The sequence below is a fragment of the Lepidochelys kempii genome, chromosome 17 (genome assembly GCF_965140265.1).
Source record: "Lepidochelys kempii isolate rLepKem1 chromosome 17, rLepKem1.hap2, whole genome shotgun sequence".
NCBI lineage: Eukaryota > Metazoa > Chordata > Testudines > Cheloniidae > Lepidochelys > Lepidochelys kempii.
This window is the reverse complement of record NC_133272.1, coordinates 4,316,759-4,334,099: the sequence shown is the minus strand read 5'-3', so window position 1 is coordinate 4,334,099 and position 17,341 is coordinate 4,316,759. Positions and strand designations below refer to the sequence as shown.

The 17,341-nt window shown below is 51.0% G+C and overlaps 2 protein-coding genes across 3 annotated transcripts in view; one reads left to right on the top strand and one right to left on the bottom strand.

The window, feature by feature from the left end:
* Positions 1 to 49: 49 nt before the first annotated feature.
* MRM3 (mitochondrial rRNA methyltransferase 3) lies at positions 50 to 10,474 on the top strand. Of its 2 annotated transcripts, XM_073315593.1 has the most exons (4): positions 50 to 361; positions 2,246 to 2,490; positions 3,126 to 3,293; positions 3,736 to 10,474. In XM_073315593.1, the coding sequence occupies exons 1-4, from the start codon at positions 87 to 89 to the stop codon at positions 4,308 to 4,310; spliced, it is 1,263 nt and encodes a 420-aa protein (XP_073171694.1). In that variant the 5' UTR covers positions 50 to 86; the 3' UTR covers positions 4,311 to 10,474. The 2 variants fall into 2 exon arrangements, with proteins under 2 accessions (XP_073171694.1, XP_073171695.1); XM_073315594.1 differs by lacking the exon at positions 2,246 to 2,490 and having other exon boundaries at positions 302 to 361.
* NXN (nucleoredoxin) overlaps positions 9,865 to 17,341 on the bottom strand; it is a 101,587-nt gene continuing 94,110 nt past the window's right edge. Inside the window, exon 8 of the mRNA XM_073315592.1 lies at positions 9,865 to 11,039. Coding sequence (XP_073171693.1) covers positions 10,857 to 11,039 — 183 coding nt within the window. The 3' untranslated portion in view covers positions 9,865 to 10,856. The remainder of the gene's footprint in view (positions 11,040 to 17,341) is intronic.

The following is a 17,341-nucleotide window of genomic DNA, read 5'->3' as shown; positions in this document are numbered from 1 at the left end:
CAGCCGCGGCCGAGTGAGGGAGCCGCGGAGGGTCACGTGCGCAGCCGGATATCCGGCGGGCCGGGGCCGCTGGGGGTCAGGGCAAGATGGCGGCGCTCAGGGGCCTCACTCTGGGTCCTGCCGCTGCCTTGCTCCGGGCTGAGCCGGGAGGAGCCGGGGCGGGCGCGGCTGCGGCTGCGGGGCGGCGCTGGGTGCGGGCGCTGCGGCGGAGCCCGGTCCGCGTGCTGCCCCCCCGCGAAGAGCAGAGAGCGGCCGCCCCGGCCGGGCGGGAGCCGAAGGGAGCCCGGCCGGCCCCGGAGAAGAGCCCGGCCGGGCAGGAGCTGCGCTACGAGAAGGCGGAGCCCGGAGACAGGAGGCTGGGGTAAGGCCCTGCGGCGCTCCCCGGCCCCGCAGGATCCGCTCTGTGCGAGAGCCGCTCGCTTCCCCTCCCCCGCCCCCAGACACGTTACCATGGCAGCAGTCACGCCAAACAACGTATGGGGACCTCCCCCCCCCCCCCGTTTCCCTTGGCTCCCTCCGCTACTGACAGACGCGTGGCACAGCCGGCCCCTTGCCCCCCCCCCCCCCCCCCCGGGCTGCTTCCAGCTTGGGCCCGGCCAAAAGCTACCTGCTGGCAAGGCGTGTAGGTCGGGGCTGCTTTAGTGGTGGTTAACGCATTGGGCATTACAGCAGCAGCGTAGGCATGATGTAATTGGCACTGATGATCTGCAGCCGCTAGCCCGACTCTCTTTTGCAGTTGTACCTATTGTAATGTAAGTATTGTGCAAAATCTCATGGTAGAAATCAGAGTTCCTTTCAGATGGTCAATGCAATAGTCAGACTTACATCCTCAAGGCTAATAGTTTACTTATCTGCTAAATCACAAAAAGTCTCCAAGTGATTAGTGCACATGAGTGAGGTTTTTACATTTGGCTTCAAGTAATGATTTAAATTGGGTTGCTACCAACTGTGGAGCATGCAAGCTCCATGTTTGAGTGTATGCATGAACCCTGAAAGGAAAGCAAGGCACAAGTTCAGCTTAGCTTCACTCTACACCTGTCCCTTTTCCTCTGCCTTGTCCCCCTCACTCTGCTTCCCTTCAGTTTTCTTTACTTTAGCTTAAAAAAAAAGCCTGGAATGAGCAGGATGTTTGCTGCCTTCACATTGTTCCCTCTGCTCATGTTAAATCCTTTTTTCTACCTAGTGTCTGTCTTGTCTGTTTAGACTGGAAGCTCTTTGGGGCAGGGACTGTTTACTTGGCTGTTTTTGCAGCTCCTAGCACAATGGGGCGTGACCCTTGGGCACTGCTGTAATAAACATGCTATATGAAATAATGGAAAGAGAAACTGAGGCTAGTGGTGAAATTCACAACATCAGAGCAAATCCTAACAGGAGAGGGAACAATGTTCAAAACCTCAGCTGTTAGGGAGCAAACTTTTTAAACCAATAAAATGAAGGAAATCTAAAGTTATATATGGCAAGAGCTGAACAAAGCCTTAATATGCTGCATTGTGAAATTCTTTTGTCAGCTCATGGGAGAGGCACCAAGTTTCTGATTCTGGTGTTTGCCTGCCAGTGTATGAGCCTTCTTGCTTTTGCATTTTTCCACATAACTATTAATATTTCAGCAAAAGCACTTGCAAATAATTTGCTAACAAGCTACTCTGTGGTCAGTGTCGGTTCATAAATCCCTTAGAGTTCTCAACCCTTTTTTGAATGATATCCCACTTTTTTTTTTTTAATATTGGCAGTGGTCCCTCCCCCTTTAGAATAGCGAGGACGCTGCCACCTACTGTTGCTATTGAGTTTGTTCAGGAGATACCAAGCAACTTACATCAAAACACAAGTCAAATGGTACTATAAAAACACTCGTTACCTGTATTAGTGCTTCTGCTGTCAGTCCTTGAGAGATCTGGGCTTGTTCAGTACTGGAAAGCAGATCTATGCAAGGCCCCAAGAAGGCTTGCTGTGCAGCCAAGGCCCCCTAGAAAGTTTGGCTCCTGCACCCCCTTCTGGTTGAGAACCATTGCCTTAGACTGATCCTGCTGTAGAGATTAATAAGGGTGAGCATAAGGGATCCTATACAATAGCAGTAGTAGCTGCAGCCACTCTTAAATATGTATGTGGACAATCATTGGACAGAAGGAATAATATTGAGTCCAGGAAAGTTTTGAGTAACATCCTCTACCTGCAAGTGGCAAACTTCAAAGCTGACCAGAGATGTTACTAACATCCCAGCAGTTTTAACGGGTCATCTTCTCTATAGAAAAGTGGTGACTATTGCCAAGTCAAAGAAGTTTCGCGATCAGCATGGGAAGATTCTGCTGGAGGGTCAGAGACTTATCAAGGATGCCCTGGACGCTGGAGCAGTGCCCCAGACTCTCTTCTTCAGTACTGTGGCGCACCTAAAGGAACTGCCTGAGGAAAAGCTGAAGAAAACCACTCTAGTTAAGGTGAAGTTTGAAGACATTAAGAACTGGTCTGACCTCATAGCTCCTCAAGGGCTGATAGGTAAGTTTGCTTTCGAAATAGTAAACAACGGGTAGCTGCACTTAGCAGTTATTAAAATAAATGTAGCGACAAATACGACTTGACTGTCTCGTCACTAGCCCATTCCTGTTACTCTGCCAGTGACATGGTGTCAAGTGGAATTGGCTAGAAGAAGGATTCCTCTGCTTCCACTCAAACTGACGTGATAGACGGTCTTGTCACTTGCCCCTCCGCTTGAGGAGGGGACTACATTTCAATAGACCTTCTCAAAGCTTGGAAGATGATTGGCACTCATGGTGACTCTGAGGCCTCTGTCTAACTGACATCCCTGATGGTGCCTGGTGATACAGGTATTCTGCTGTGGCGTGTGGAAAAATGGCACCTATGATCTCTGAGCTGATTATGCCCATGAGGGGGGGTGTTGTTTTTTTTTAAATGATGCTTTCATTCTTTTCTTTACTAGGAAAACAGTCTTATGCAGACTCCAGCAGTACTGCTCCTCACCCTATCTTCAGTACTTCCAGTTCCACCACAAAAGTATCAGTTAGATCAGAAGTGATTAAAACAGATGCATCCCAGGGGCAGTGCTATGTCAGAAAAGTCTCATTTGCCATTGAGTCTCATTTGCCAATGGGCCTCTCCCTTTGTTTCCTCAGGAATCTTTTCCAGACCTGACCATGCCAAGATGACTTACCCAGCTGTCCATCTACAGAATTTGTTGCCCCTGTCCCTTATCTGTGACAATCTCCGCGATCCAGGAAACCTGGGGACTATACTGAGATCTGCAGCTGGAGCAGGCTGCAGCAAAGTGCTGCTCACCAAAGGTAGGCCTCTCCTTCTGGAGAGCAGGAGTCTGTGATGACTTCAGCTGTGGGGTCGGGAGAGTTTAATGAAAAATCAACCATTTGGAAAAGTGATGAGATTTCACTTGATATGGATGGAAACACACAACAGCTCACAGTGTGTTGGACCTTCTGTGGATACTCCTGTGATACCTAGTAAGTCTAGGGGCCTAGAACAAAGGCAGGTTCATAAGTACAGCATCCCATCAATAACTCTGCATACTGAGGGAGCTGAAGAGAGGCTAGCTTTCCAATTTGTGTGGTGCTAGGGTACCATAGGCCCAACAGCCTCCTGGCTGTTTCAGATGATGGCTTGCTCCAGGAAGCTTTTAAGCATTCTCCTTTGATGTGCTTTCTCACTAGCATTGAGTGCTGAATGCATATGCTTATGGAGACCTTGCACCTTAACTGTTTTCTATTACAGGCTGCGTGGATCCTTGGGAGCCCAAAGTGCTTCGTGCAGGCATGGGGGCTCACTTCCGCCTGCCCATCATTGCCAATCTGGAGTGGGAATCCATTTCCCACTATCTTCCCACAGGCACGCAGGTCCACGTGGCCGATAGCCGCGACCCAAGAACACAGGACAAGATGGAGGATGTGTCGGGAAAGGTCAGCAGCTATGGCTGGGTTTCCAGACCTTACAACTTGAAGGCTCAGATAGGCAGAGAGGACTTGGCTTTTGATTCAGAGAGCGAGGAGGAGGGAACAGATGAGGCCTGGTTCCCAGAACTTGACAGTCAGTGTTACCACGAGAACTGGACACGGGCTCCAGCAGCAGCAGCAGTGGTGATAGGTGGGGAGACCCATGGTTTGAGCACAGAAGCTCTTCGGCTAGCAGAGAGCACGGGGGGAAAGAGACTGATTATTCCTGTTGTCCCAGGTGTGGACAGTTTGAACTCAGCCATGGCTGCGAGCATCCTGTTGTTTGAGGGGAAGAGACAATTGCAGTTGAGGAAGAAGCAAGAAAGCAAAAGACAGACTTTGCCTGCCTTGGGCTAAACTGTGCAGGAGACCATTCAGCACAGAAAGAGCCTCTTCTTCTTTATGTTCCCATGCAGGCAGCTTGCAGAGGAATCAATAAAATTACAGGTTTTGCAACAGCTATTCAGTTTATACTTGCACAGCTGTTAAAACAGACCTGCCCCCAAGAGGTCCATGCCCATGTTCAACATCCAGCCACTCCACAGCATGCCCACCATCTGCACTTGATGCCCCTTAGCATTGGTGGAACACATGAAGTTTTGAGCAGGGTGCCCAAACTTTGGGACTCCAAGGGCCACACTTATCTGCAGCTGCCATCATCAAGGTGTAGGCCTTGGAGAGAGCAGGCCTTTGCACCTGCTGCTGCCCTGACTGGTTCCTTAGGAATGTCATAAGGGGATTAGCAGAGAGCCATTCTTAGAGGTAGCTGTCAGACTTAGTGATTGCTAACACAGCCCTTCAGCGATTCAGTGAAAGTCCCTACCAAGCAAGCTTAAGTCCTCAAATCCATGCCTGCTCACCCGCCTTTGAAATGAGGGTGGGTTTGGTGCCATCTATTGAGCAACAATACACCCTCCCTTCCTTGATTCTGACCCTTGTGCACCAAGCTAGCTCTATAGCACAAGTAGGTTGCACTACTCACATTACTGGGACTAGGAAGCGCAAAGGAGAGGTTGTGCATCATGTGTGTCATTTACAGACAGTTATCCTAAGGGGACTCTTTCCTTGGGGTGGGTGAATCCCCCACCCTGAAGAAAAGGGCAGGTGGGAGTCTCTTACCAGGGCCCTGCTCAGTCTACTCTGCCACAGAGGTTCTCACATTCACTGTAAGGCAGAGGATGCTGGTCACGCTGCACGGCTGGCTTGCCCTTAACGCAGCAGAGATTCTTACCCTAAACAGAGCTTCATGTGGCTTTCCAGGGCCATGGGGGAAGGTAAAAGAGCTAGTGCAGCTGGGATGAAGTGTAAATTGTATTGTACAAGGGCTCGATATATGGTTCTCACAGAAGAAAAAACACCCCTGGCTTCTGTTTTTTCAGTAGGGGACAAACCTCTGCATTGAAGTCTCAGCAGCTGGCAGTAAAATCCGTTGGAATGTAGTGTCACAAGAGCTCTGTAACCCTCTCACTGAGGACATGAAGTGGCTAATCAGTTACGGCAGGGGGCCCCCGGCTGTGTGAATTGCAGTAGCTGCTCTTTGGAATGTAGTTCTCTCCCCAGGCCTGTTTGTTCAGGCAGCCTCATGAGTTATTTAAACAGTTCCGGTGTAATGGCTTTTGTCTCTTCCTGCAGTGCTGTTTTGGGCCAGGTCCCTTCCAGGACAATCCAGGAAACTTTCCATTGTATCCCTTAAAACTACTGCAGTGGTGGAGGTCCCACTGCAGGTGCTGTTGTGGAGGGCAACAGGCGATGGTATTTTTCCCCCTTTCCCATAATCTTGGGCCCTGTTTATCTAGAAAGAAACATGGTGAAAAATGTGATAAAGCACAGACAGCTGTTTGTGTTCATGGAAATAGCTTAAATCAGTTCAAAAGCTCCCTTCCTCTCCTTGCCGTCAGCAGGATAGGCTAACAGGAAGGCAAGAGAAGTAGCACATGGGAGGGGTGCAGAGTCCTGACATTTGAAAAGGTGAAACATACCCACAAAACTCTATAGATCAAGTCTGTCACGTACACTGTTGGTCTGTGGGAAATCTTGTTACCCTTGCAGCTGCAAAATTCCTACTGTGACCTTTGTGCCCCATCCAGATTTGGCAAAGGAAGTGGGAGGTGAACACAGCTGCTGGTGCAGGAGGACAGGAAGTTATTCCAGTTAATGGAGTTCCTCAGTAACATCAACACTGGCTCAGTAAACACCAACCCTAGCAAGAAGCCAGGGACAAACCAGCAGGATGTTAGCCCTTAGAACAGCAAACACAGTGGGGGTACTTGTATGTGATACAGGCTTCTCTGGGTGGCGCTTTGTGGCACAATTAGGGTGGTGTGCTGTCTCTGCAAAGACTGTCAGTTTTCCAATTCTGCCATCAAACATTCTTGGCTAGAGTTTAATCCTCAGCTTTAGCTATGGACATCATGTTCTAATTTAAAGCAGAGGTTAAGCCTTCTGCCAGAAGGTGGCAGTATTTGTCATGAATGCAGCCTGTGTGGGGAGCAGTTGTTCCTGGGTGCCCCTATGAGAGCACAGATTTAAACTGTGAAGGAGGAGAAGAAAGAGGCGGTGAGGAGGGAAAGAACTGCGGAATGAGTCCCATTCTATAGGAAATGCCTTGGGTCTTCCCCATCCCGTAGACAGGCTCTGGGCTGTGCAGAAGGAGAAATCCAAATAGATTCTGGAAAAGCTCAGTAGCTCCTGGCCACCCCCTTCAATCTGGGAGCAGGAGGTTGTATGCTGGCAGGACAGTGTGCAGTAAGCCTGACCCTGGGTGATTACATGTCAGTGGAATTAGGCTCTCCAGGCTCCACCACGTCCTGGCACAGAGGAGCAGCAGCAGGAGTGAGTGCAGGAAGCCCTGTGGGAACTATGCCCCTTGGTGCCCTACACAATTGCTCCAACTTTTTTAAACTGTTTGTTTAGTAGACAACCTCAGTGCTAGCTCTCCTGCTACAATTCCAGCTGCTGCTAAGAGATCCCTTTCGATCTTATCCCATATTAAAAAACCTAATTTTCAGAGGCTGTCATGATCATACAATGATTTAGCAGTGGGCCACCATTTCCTTTGGCTCTTGTATTCAGTAATAGCACAGAGCCATCCTGGGAACTGGATGCTTGATAAATACATGGAGAAAGAATGTGGTTGTTCCTTTGGGCACATCCTAGAGTGACCAATCCAACCTTTCCTTTGTTAGAAGGGAGCATTTAGCACAGCCGCGTTCAAAGGTATTGCTATTATCAAGACTGAAAGTGCATCAGCAGGAGATCAGCTCGTTCGGGAACGCCAGCCCTGGCCAGGGGAAGAGCCAGGTTGACACAAACATTTACACTTCACTTTAGCCCTAGTTGAGTAGCTGCTACAGTCACTTGAACATACATAGTATTAAGTGATTTTATTTCATGGACTCCGCATTACACCTACAGTCCCGCTCTGGGAGCCTGAGCAGCGTCGGCCAGAAGGGGTTTTTGCTCCCAACCTAATGTCTAGAATCTGCCAGTGCTGCATGAACCAACAATATCCCATTTAAGCACCTTATTTTGATTCTCATTCAAACTGCATAGACACCATTCTCTCCCTAAAGCACCAGAAGCCCATGCTACGTAAACAGAACATGCACTAGGTGGCAGTGGGATCTGGAAGCAATTACCCTGCTCAGGCAAGCCTATTCTCAGCCACTTCTGTGCATGCAGCTTTGGTCAAAACTTCAGGACTGGAGAATTTCTCACTCACCACCCCCCTTTCCCCCAGTGAATTTTAAGGTATTTTGCTGCAGATTCCACTTACAATCATGTATTTTGAGTGATTCAGGGCTGTGAGCACTAGAGAAAGGTGCCTGATTAGCAGCTGTAGAGTCAGAAATCCTCTTTAAGCACCAACTGGGGGCAGACCTCCCCACCCCACATTTTGATTGCCACGTGGACAGACCAGCCTGAGGGACCAGTGGAGCATTCTAGTGCGCAGGACTGTTTGGTCACACCCAGCAGCTTGGGACCAGGCTCCTGGACCTTTCTGCTGCCCAGTGTGCAGCCTGGCCTCTGTGACCTGGACTGACTCATCTCATTGGTTGTTGAGCAGCCTGCAGCAGAACAGGCTTCAGTTCCTCCCCCTGGCTTGGAGTCACACGTGAAAGGCTCGATGTGGTATTTGTACAGCACCTAGCACAATGGACATTAGCACCTTCATCAAAACCCAGATCGGTGCCACCAACAACCAATCCTGAGCCATCCAATCCTCCTCCTGCTTAATTATCTGCAGTGTTTGTCTTCAACTCAGCAGTCAATGCTGCTGCTTTTTGAGTTATTCATTGCCTTGTTCATGATCACTACATACAACTCAGGCCCTGAAGCACTGTCTGTGCAGTCTAGATTGATACGACTCCTCACTCACACACAGCCGGCTGGTTTTTCAAGCTCCTTCCTTAGCAGGTTGTTGTACCATGGATAAAAGGGGAGGCTACAATCCTGCCATAAGTGACAAATGGGCTGAAGGGGAAAGCAGCAGCTTGCACGCCCCCAGCTATTCAACACGCACAGACCACCACATGGCTCCCCAACTCGCCCCTCCCCACGGACGCATGTCAGTTTGTTAAAGGAAATGATCACCGACAGAGCTACATGACTGAGGAAATGCCTACAGGGACTCTCAGTCCAGCTTTCAGCGACTGATTTGTTATGAAAGGCAGCGTGGTCTGGCAAATTAAGCAGGGGCCCGCGAGTCCAGGCAGCTGGCCTAGTGCTGCTCTACTTCTTTCTTTCCCTCTCTCTCTCGTCTGTAAAGTGGGGACAATAGTGCCTCCTTCAAGAGGGTGAGGACGCAGCCACTAACAACTTCAAAGTAATCCCTTCTCTCCAGGTGTGCGTTTGCGTATAAGGCCTCACTCCAGACATCACCATTTCGTGAGCCACCCAACACACAAATGTTCAACTCTCTCCCCCCATAGACTGGGAAAGCCTGCTGGGATGAGGCCACCAACTCACTACAGATGTTGGGCAAGTCACTCCCCTCCCAGTAAACTGCTTCTCCCTCTGTGAAACAAGGCCAACAACTAACCTACTGCCTGGAGGTGCCGTAGGACTTAGTGTTGGTAAGGCACGGGGACCTACCTGGATGGAACAGGCGGTAGCCGCACATGGCATTGTTTCCTGGTTAGCGGTTGTCTTCCATTCCTCAGCTGTTTGGAACATGCACAGCCTTGATACACAACAGGGTGTCTGTGTACGTCTCTACTATACATATTCTCACCTTATAGCTCAGATTCCACTGGCTTCTGGGAAACACCAGAGCCAGCTAATACTGTTACTGCTTGGTCAGCGTAAGGAAAAGAGCTAATGGATGAACTAACCAGTCTGGGAGAGGCCACAGCTCCAAAATACACGGTTGGTTGGAAGAGCCCAGCAGGGGCTCTAAGAGGAGGTTACTTACTGTAACTGGAAGTTCTTCGAGATATGTGTGGTCCCCTATCTGGATTCCAAAAGCAGGTGTGCATGCGCGCCACAGTAGTGTCCGGTGACCCGCTCCAGCAGAAAACCTGGACTCTCCAGCACTGGAAGGCCTGGTTTAAATGCTTCTAACAAGGGGCTACGTGGGATAAACCCCTAAGCTGCAGCATTCAGGAGCCATGTTCTAGTTTAACAACAAACTCTTTGCATGAGACACAGCACCAAAATCTACTGCGGTTGGCTGGTTCCAGCCACAGACTGTTACAGCAGCCCCTTGGGCACAGAAAGGCCACAATGAGGACCCCAAACCAAAAACCTTTACTCATGTGTGTCGGTGGATCTGCATACTGGAGTAACGCCTCCAGGTCTCCACTAGACACACTTCTTCCTCAGCCCCCCCGCCCCCATGGCCAAACCCTCACCCCAGCCATTACGATGGCTTTGTTGTGAGCGGGGCCCAGGGAATCTGCACCTCCAGGAACCAGGTGACTGTAACCATTTTATTACAAAGTTCCAATCACCATGTACAGTTTTTACAACCTCAATTTTCTGGGGGCTCAGCTGAGCTGCTTGGGGTTGTGTTTAGAACAGCACCATCAAGGCTGGGCTTGGGAAACAGCTACAAAGAACATCTTAAACAACAAATGTAGGGGGAGGACATTTCTTACCAGGGAGAGGAAAGAAACAGAGGGAAGAAAAAGGCAAGAGAGAATGAGAAAATGTCAGTGAGAACAGCAGAGGAGGATCAGGGCAGCCCTGCATTGTTTCTCCTTTTGGGTCAGGAGTGTATGGGGGTACATGGGATTTCCCCCAAATGCATATGACTGACACTTAACTAAGGCTGCTGTGTGTTTGGTGGGGAGGTGGCGGGCGGGTAAATACAACCTAGAAACTGGAGTTCTTGAACTAGGAGAGAGACCTTTGCTGCATCATGACCAATCTGCATTGAGCTTTTCAGCAGTTACACTTCTCCTTGGCACTGTGGGCTCACTGATACTGACGAGGGAAAGGAGGTTGGGTGGCAAAGTAGAGAATTCTCTTATTGCTTCATTGGCATTGTCTGTCTGGGAAGGGGTGGGGAGAGGAGAGAAGGGTGAAGATGAGAAGGGAGAAGAGGAGGAATATAAGAGCGCCGAGAACCCCAGTCCACTGCCTGATGCTTAAGTTGGCAAGAACATCATGCAAAACGTTTGCCTACTAGCTAGTGCCGTGTATAAAATAACGATATGGTAACGGTTCTGGCCTGGTTATTAGAGAATATATCACCATGAAGCACAAGCAAAGTCTCCAAATGCCAGCAACTCCCTGCTGAAAGTGCATCTCCAGGAGTCTGCTTCGGAGGAGGATTCATTGCGTAAAACAAGGCACCACAGGAAGGCTGGGTACTGGGTCGTGCGAGAGAACACGCTGAGCACTCAGCTAGCGGAGGAAGAGACCTAGTTTTAAATAATGTCTTTCGGTGCTGAAAGCCCCTCAGATGGGTTCAGGTTTTAGCTTGTCCGCTAGAAAGTCGCTCACAAAGGCTTCCACGATCTCAGGAGTGATTTCCTCGACATCCATCACATACTTGGCTCTGGCTGACATGTCCAGGATGGTGAGCAGGGGCGCCGCTTCGGGCAGGTTGGTGTAATCCCGCAGGGAGTCAGTCATGTCGTCCTGAAAGCCAGCAAGAAAGAGCCCATAAACAAAGAGAATGAAGCCCAAGGAATGGAGAATTGGCTGGTGTGACCCAGCATCCAGGCTGCACATTTCATGAAGAACTCTGGCCCTGCACAATATGCTCGGCTCAGTGACCAAGCCAAAGGGAACAGCACCCCCCACCCAATCAAAGCATGGAGCCAACCAGATCCAGAGCAGATGTCCTGACCACAGCAGATCCAGAGAAATGTCCTGACCCGGCCAGAGAGCATGACCCAGATGACATCATCACTTCCACCAGCTCCAGCTGAAACCCAACCACCACCTGGGGAGGACCAAGATCAGACTTTAACAGCAACATCAGCTCCAGCCCAGCTCAATAAATTTCTCCCCCCACCCCGACCCCGACAGTCATTATCATCTTTGTTACCATCTGAGGGACAGTTCAACAGGGGGTCGCCTTCTAAAAGCGCTCTCCAGCTAAAGGGAAAGGAACAAGGGATGTGGTTCAAATGAAAGCCTTTCCCAACACTTTACACTGCAGATGCTTTACCTGTTTTGCCTTCTTTGCTCTATCTTCAATACAAGGTTAACAGGATTGTTAATGGTGTGTTTGCCATGGTGCCGAGCTGGCGCAGGTCTCTGTATCTCAACCCCAACCCTTGCTGAACACTGCTGAATGCTGGACAGTGACTGGGTTATGCAAACACCTTTAGTCCGTACGTTCCATCTAACCTAACACAACACCCCTTACCACTTAGCTAGGATTGAAACTCTCCAGCAGGCTTCCCTATAAACACAGGAAAAGCCACGCAGCAGACCAGCGCATCCCCCCAAGACTGGCAGGCTTGCTTCACCCTCCACGCTCCCGGGATCATGGAGTGTAACTGACGAGCAGGGAGCAGCACCCTATCCTGGCTGCTGCTTGCTGCCTGCCATTAGCTGCACTGCCACGAGTTCCCGCTGGGCCAGGGAGGGCTGTTCCCACGCGGCAGGCTGGCCACTGCCTTCTGACGACAGCACTGCCAGGTGTTCATCTTCACCTGTCTGGTTCAACAGCCCACTCTGCCCTTCAACTCCTGCAAAGCACTCAGGGCGATCACGCAGCCGAGCGTATCGTCCCAGAGGGAGGCACAGTTACCAGTACTGAAGGGAGCTCAGAGAAGAGCAGGAATAACAATCATGGAGGAGGGAAGATGAAAAGACCCAACTATGTGATGCCTGAGGGGTGGAGGGAATATAACCACCTACATGTGTTTGGCGTGTCTAAGCCCCAAGGTGGGAGAGATGCTGATTGTCTAGGGCAATCCTAGGGGATAGCTAGGAGCAGAGGTGGGAAAGAAGGAAAAGTCAGCTTTCAAAAGCCAGAACAGTACAGCTGAGGAATAGGCCCTTCGAAGAAAGTGGTGGAAGCCTCACTGCCTGAGCGATTTAAAACTGGACAAGTCCTGGAGAAGATCTTGCAGGAAACAGATCAGTGGTGGTGGGGAAATGGATGAACGTGACAACCTGACAAGTCTTTTCTACCCCGAGCCTTGGATCCTCTGATCTATTTTCCTGAGACACAGTGAAAGCCAGAACAAAGAGAACAGCTCTCTCTGCAGGCAAGTTCCCTTCAAACACACCTCTCTGGAAAGGCCTTTTGCTAAATGCGCTCTGTTGAAATTCTTAGCAGCAAGCCCTTGATTCGGACAAACAGCCAGGTGTCTCCCCCCAGTTGCCTGCACTTGATCAGTGTGCTTGAAGATAAAGGTGAAGAGCTTCTCCTACTGTGGCCTGGTTTCTCAAGTCAAAAGTGCAGAACACAGAAAAAGCGTCTCTCCTCCAGAGCAGTCCTTATCTGAGCCAAGGAAACCCAAATCCCTAGAGAGCAAGCAGAAGGAGCCCCGCTATCCCAGCATTGTGCCTCTCCTCCCATCAGGTCAGTCTGGACACTCCCCTGCATCCCCTCCTCACGCAAATACCTCCCTGCTGTCCTCCATCCACCTGGAACCCCTTCTAAGAGACCACTGGGCAAGCATCAGCCTGGCCTCATTCAGATCCCTTCCACCATGCAACCTATTAGTAGGGAACTTACTGAACTACTGACTCAGGAGCCCTGGTTGCTAAGTGGACATGACTAGGTATCATATGGGCTTATTTACCTCACATCATCCAACCCCACCCTGTCCTCTCTCTGTGTTCCCCTCTTCTCTGAGGTGATGCTCGCCAATATTAAGGCTCACTCTGGGGCTCTGTAGCCCTGTTCACTACTGTGTGAGCCAGAGGGCTGGGAAACCCACTCACAGGGCCCCATGCCTGTAGTGACATAGTGTGCTGCTGCGTGAACACACGCACGGCAACGTGCACCAGCAAAATGGGTTTTCACCCACCCTTATCCTGGGACAATTTCTGTGTGTAGATGAGCCCTACGCTGCAACTGACTGCTCCGCCATCATCTGGAATACAGAGGTGCAGCCCAGAGAGACTACAAATCCCATCATGCAGTGCTCAATTAGGTGCTGTGCTGACTGCTCAGAAGAAGATGGAGCAGCTCCTCTATTTAATGACAGTGGCCAGCGTTTACCCCTGGGCTGCGCTATGGCAGTTAGCCAAGAGGTGCAAAGCATGAGATGAGCTCATTTCTATGCCCGAACTGTAGCCCCCCAAGTCCTGGACTGAGCCACCTTGGTTCCAGCATTCCTAGTGACTATCAAAGGGAGACTCACTCCGGCAGTGATTTCACGCAGTGCACGGGTGGCCTGATGGAATGAGGATGGCTGAGCCAGAACGTAGGCTTTGCAGCACCCTTAACGGAGACAGCTGTACTGTGTGGGGGTGGGAATGACCTCCCTGGGGCTAACTGTCCCTGAGTACAAAGCCCAAAGAAAGAAAAGCGGTAGATGCAGGGTAGGGTTGGGGGCTGCAGGACAGTTTCATCTGAGCCTCAGCCACTACCAGCTCTGAGTAGCAGCTGGGCTTTGTTTGCTCTCCTCTGCCCAGAGCTGTCTGTCACAAGACAGGAGAGAATGAAGAAAGCTCCAAGAGCAAGTCAGTGCCACCCAGGCTACCGAGATGAAAACAAGGAGCGAGAGGTAAAGGCTCCCTTCCCCGAGGACTCCAGAATGCTCCCACCCAGCATGTCCTGAGAGAATGGCCTGCCTGCCCCAGGCTACAGCTCAGAAATCCAATCTCAGCACAAAGCCATTGTTTCTTTAGCTGCTTCAAATGTGCCCTGTCAGCTACACACCAGCCTCTCGGTGACCCATGAGGGCTGGAGGGATTTGCTCTTCACTTCTCAATGCTCTGCTTAACACGCCCACCCTGGCCTTGCCAGGACATGAATATACACTCCCTTCCACCCACCCCTCCCAGCCACCACCATGCACACGCATGAGAGAACAAGAGAGATGTTAGAACAGTCGTGCACGTACTCGCACGACCTACTTCAGCCTCAGCCAGCTAACGCTGTTCCCTCCCTCCCTTCTGCGCACAGCGCCTCCACTGCCCACTCTGACCTGCAACTGACTGCAAGGCTGGGACTTGGGTGGGCCAATCTCCATGGAGGGCCAGGGCAACATGCATCTCAAGTGGGAGGGATGGAGTGGGCACCAGGTGGAATAGCCCAAGTCCATCTAGCAAACTGGTACAGAGTTCGTCACCTTGATCAATCGGTCCATCACCCCTCACAGAGAGAGTGCAGATCACAACACGTCATTCGTGTTGTTCTAGCCAGTCCTTCAGCCACCTGCTGGCCAGGCTGTCAGTGGCACCAGACACCTGATTGGCACCGCAGCCCAGAATCCCTGAACGATCCGCCAGCCTCAGCCTCCCACTCAACACACAGTGAACCTGTGGAACTCCTTGCCAGAGGATGTTGTGAAGGCCAAGACTATAATAGGATTCAAAAAAGAACTAGATAAGTTCATGGAGGATAGGTCCATCAATGGCTATTAGCCAGGATGGGCAGGGATGGTATCCCTAGCCTCTGTTTGCCACAAGCTAGGAATGGGCGACAAGGAATGGATCACTTGATTACCTGTTCTGTTCATTCCCTCTGGAGCACCTGGCATTGGCCACTGTCGGAAGACAGGATACTGGGCTAGATGGGCCTTTGGTCTGACCCAGTATGGCCGTTCTTATGGGATTAAAGTCGCGCACCACTGCACCAGACTAATGTTAGTACAAACTGCAATTTTCCTAATGGCCTTGCTCTTTGCGTAACCTAGTGGTTACAGCACAGGACGAGAAGCTTCCAGGAGGAGATTCCAGGTTCTATTCGCCATTCTGCCACTGAGTCACTATGTGGCCTTGGACAAGTCACCTCACCTCTCTGTGCCTCAGTTTCCTCCTCTGTAAAACAGGTTAGTACTACAATGAGCTGGCCAATGTGTGTACATAACTGCCCTCTGCTGGATGGTATCAGAACAGCTCAACGTGTGAAAAAGGTTCTGTGCTGAGAGCTGCTAATGGAGAGTCTCCTTTAACTCAAATGGTAAGGGCCTGTGCTTTTGGAGCAGGGGAATTTGAGTTCTTTCCCAGCTCTGGGTATGAAGATCTAAGTAGCTGTGGTATACTGCGTAGTACCAACCATCAGATTGGTTTCAGTACCAATATCGCTGTGGTTTCTGAAATGCTTTGTGACCATCAGACACAAGGTGCCAGAGAAGAGTAAAACACGAATGCAAGGGTGTGAAATGACAAAGGCACAGAGCCAAGCAACAGACGTGACATCTGTGCTCGCAAAAGGCCGACGCAAGCACACAACAAATTAAAGAACGACAATTCAACAACAACGTATTTTGGAGAGAATCCTGGAACAATAGAGCCTCCTCCAAGATATCCCCAGACACACGCGGCAGCTGTAATGAATCCAACCCGAGGGCTGGTTGGTGTGGGGGTGTGCAGCAGGGGTTGCATTCATTTTGGTCAATGCGTGCAGGGAAATCAGAGCTCTGGGGAAAGGGTAAAAACCAATTTGTCACTGCCAGAGCTGCAGAATTACAAAGCCAGGGCTGGGATGATTCATTTCTCGCTCCTGGCTCCAAGCACCATAGTAGGATGCTTTTTTCTGTGCTCCAGTTAACGCGGCCAAACCTAGAATGTGCAGCATCTGAAATTGGGCCTTTTTCCAGAGTCGTTTTTTCAACAGCGGTAATAAACATTTCTTTAGTCAGCTGGGTTGCACTTAGCTGCGGCCAGCCGCGCAAGGTAATTTATAATGCTGGCTCCCCTGGTAAGCTGGGGGTTTCGAGAGCAGCCAGTTTGATGGTGGATGTGGCAGGGGAGGGATGACTCTGATCAGTCTCTGCAGCTTTGTTTCTGCGTAACTGCTGAGGGCCTTCTCACCGCATTTTCTCAGACGTTTCTAACCTGCGCTTCTTCTGACCTGGAACCGGCTGATGGGCCTGAAGATGAAGACGGCTCCTGAGTCACAAGAGCCAGCCCGGATGCAAGGCATCAGGAGGTCCCACCCTTTACTTGACTGTCGCAAAACCACCGCAACCCTTTAATAAATGCAAATGGGCCTTGGAGAGAAGTGGGTGGCGCCTGCACAGGCCGCATTGTGAGCGGCAGAGCTGCCCCCGGAAATGCAGGGATGGCCACGGAGCCGGCAGTCGGAGCTATTGAGAAGGTGATGAATGGGACATTCAGGATGCCCCCCCACTCTTAGAGGCTGGGAAGCTGGCAGCAGCATGAATAAGCATCAGTGTTTCAGCTACTGCCAGTGAGCAAGAGGGCCAGGGGAGAAAACGCTCCAGAGGCTACGGGGGAGGGGTGCAAGCGCAGCACCGTTCGAATAGACGCCTTTCCAACAAGGAGGTTATTCAGAGACCCGGGCTGAGGGGGCAATGTTAGTGGGGCAGATGGCCCTGGGTGGGGGTGGGTACAGCGTGTGAGAGAGATGGACGTGTGTGTCACAGAGAGCAGCGCACGCCCCTGGAGTGGGGGAGGGAGCCACAGGGGTGGGACAGCGGGCTCCCCTCTTGGCGCAATGCAGCTCAGGAGGGAACTGGCTGGCTCCAGGCCCCACGCAGCTCTGAGGGGAGCACTAAGGGCTGGGCATGCACACGGGAACCGGGCACACACACGTACGTTACACAGCCATGGGAGGCTTTGCACCTGCCCAGCCCTATGCTGCGCGATTTTCCCTGGGACAGCCGCCTGCTTTGAGAGCCTGGAAGGGAAACACAGACCTTTCCTCCTGGACCCTGCCAGGGGAGTTAAAGGGCACTATGGATTTTCCAATCCTTGTTTAAAGCATGTTTGTAATTTTCAAGCTTACAGTGACAGCATGACCTGCACAGGCTAGTAAAGGGCTGATAAGAATCTCTCTTCAC

Bases quoted from the DNA above. Each gene is read 5' to 3' on its own strand.
- MRM3 (XM_073315593.1), top strand. From the start codon at position 87: ATGGCGGCGCTCAGGGGCCTCACTCTGGGTCCTGCCGCTGCCTTGCTC. The intron at 2,491-3,125 runs GTAAGTTTGCTT...TTGTTTCCTCAG, and splicing joins AGCTCCTCAAGGGCTGATAG to GAATCTTTTCCAGACCTGAC. The intron at 3,294-3,735 runs GTAGGCCTCTCC...TTTCTATTACAG, and splicing joins CAAAGTGCTGCTCACCAAAG to GCTGCGTGGATCCTTGGGAG.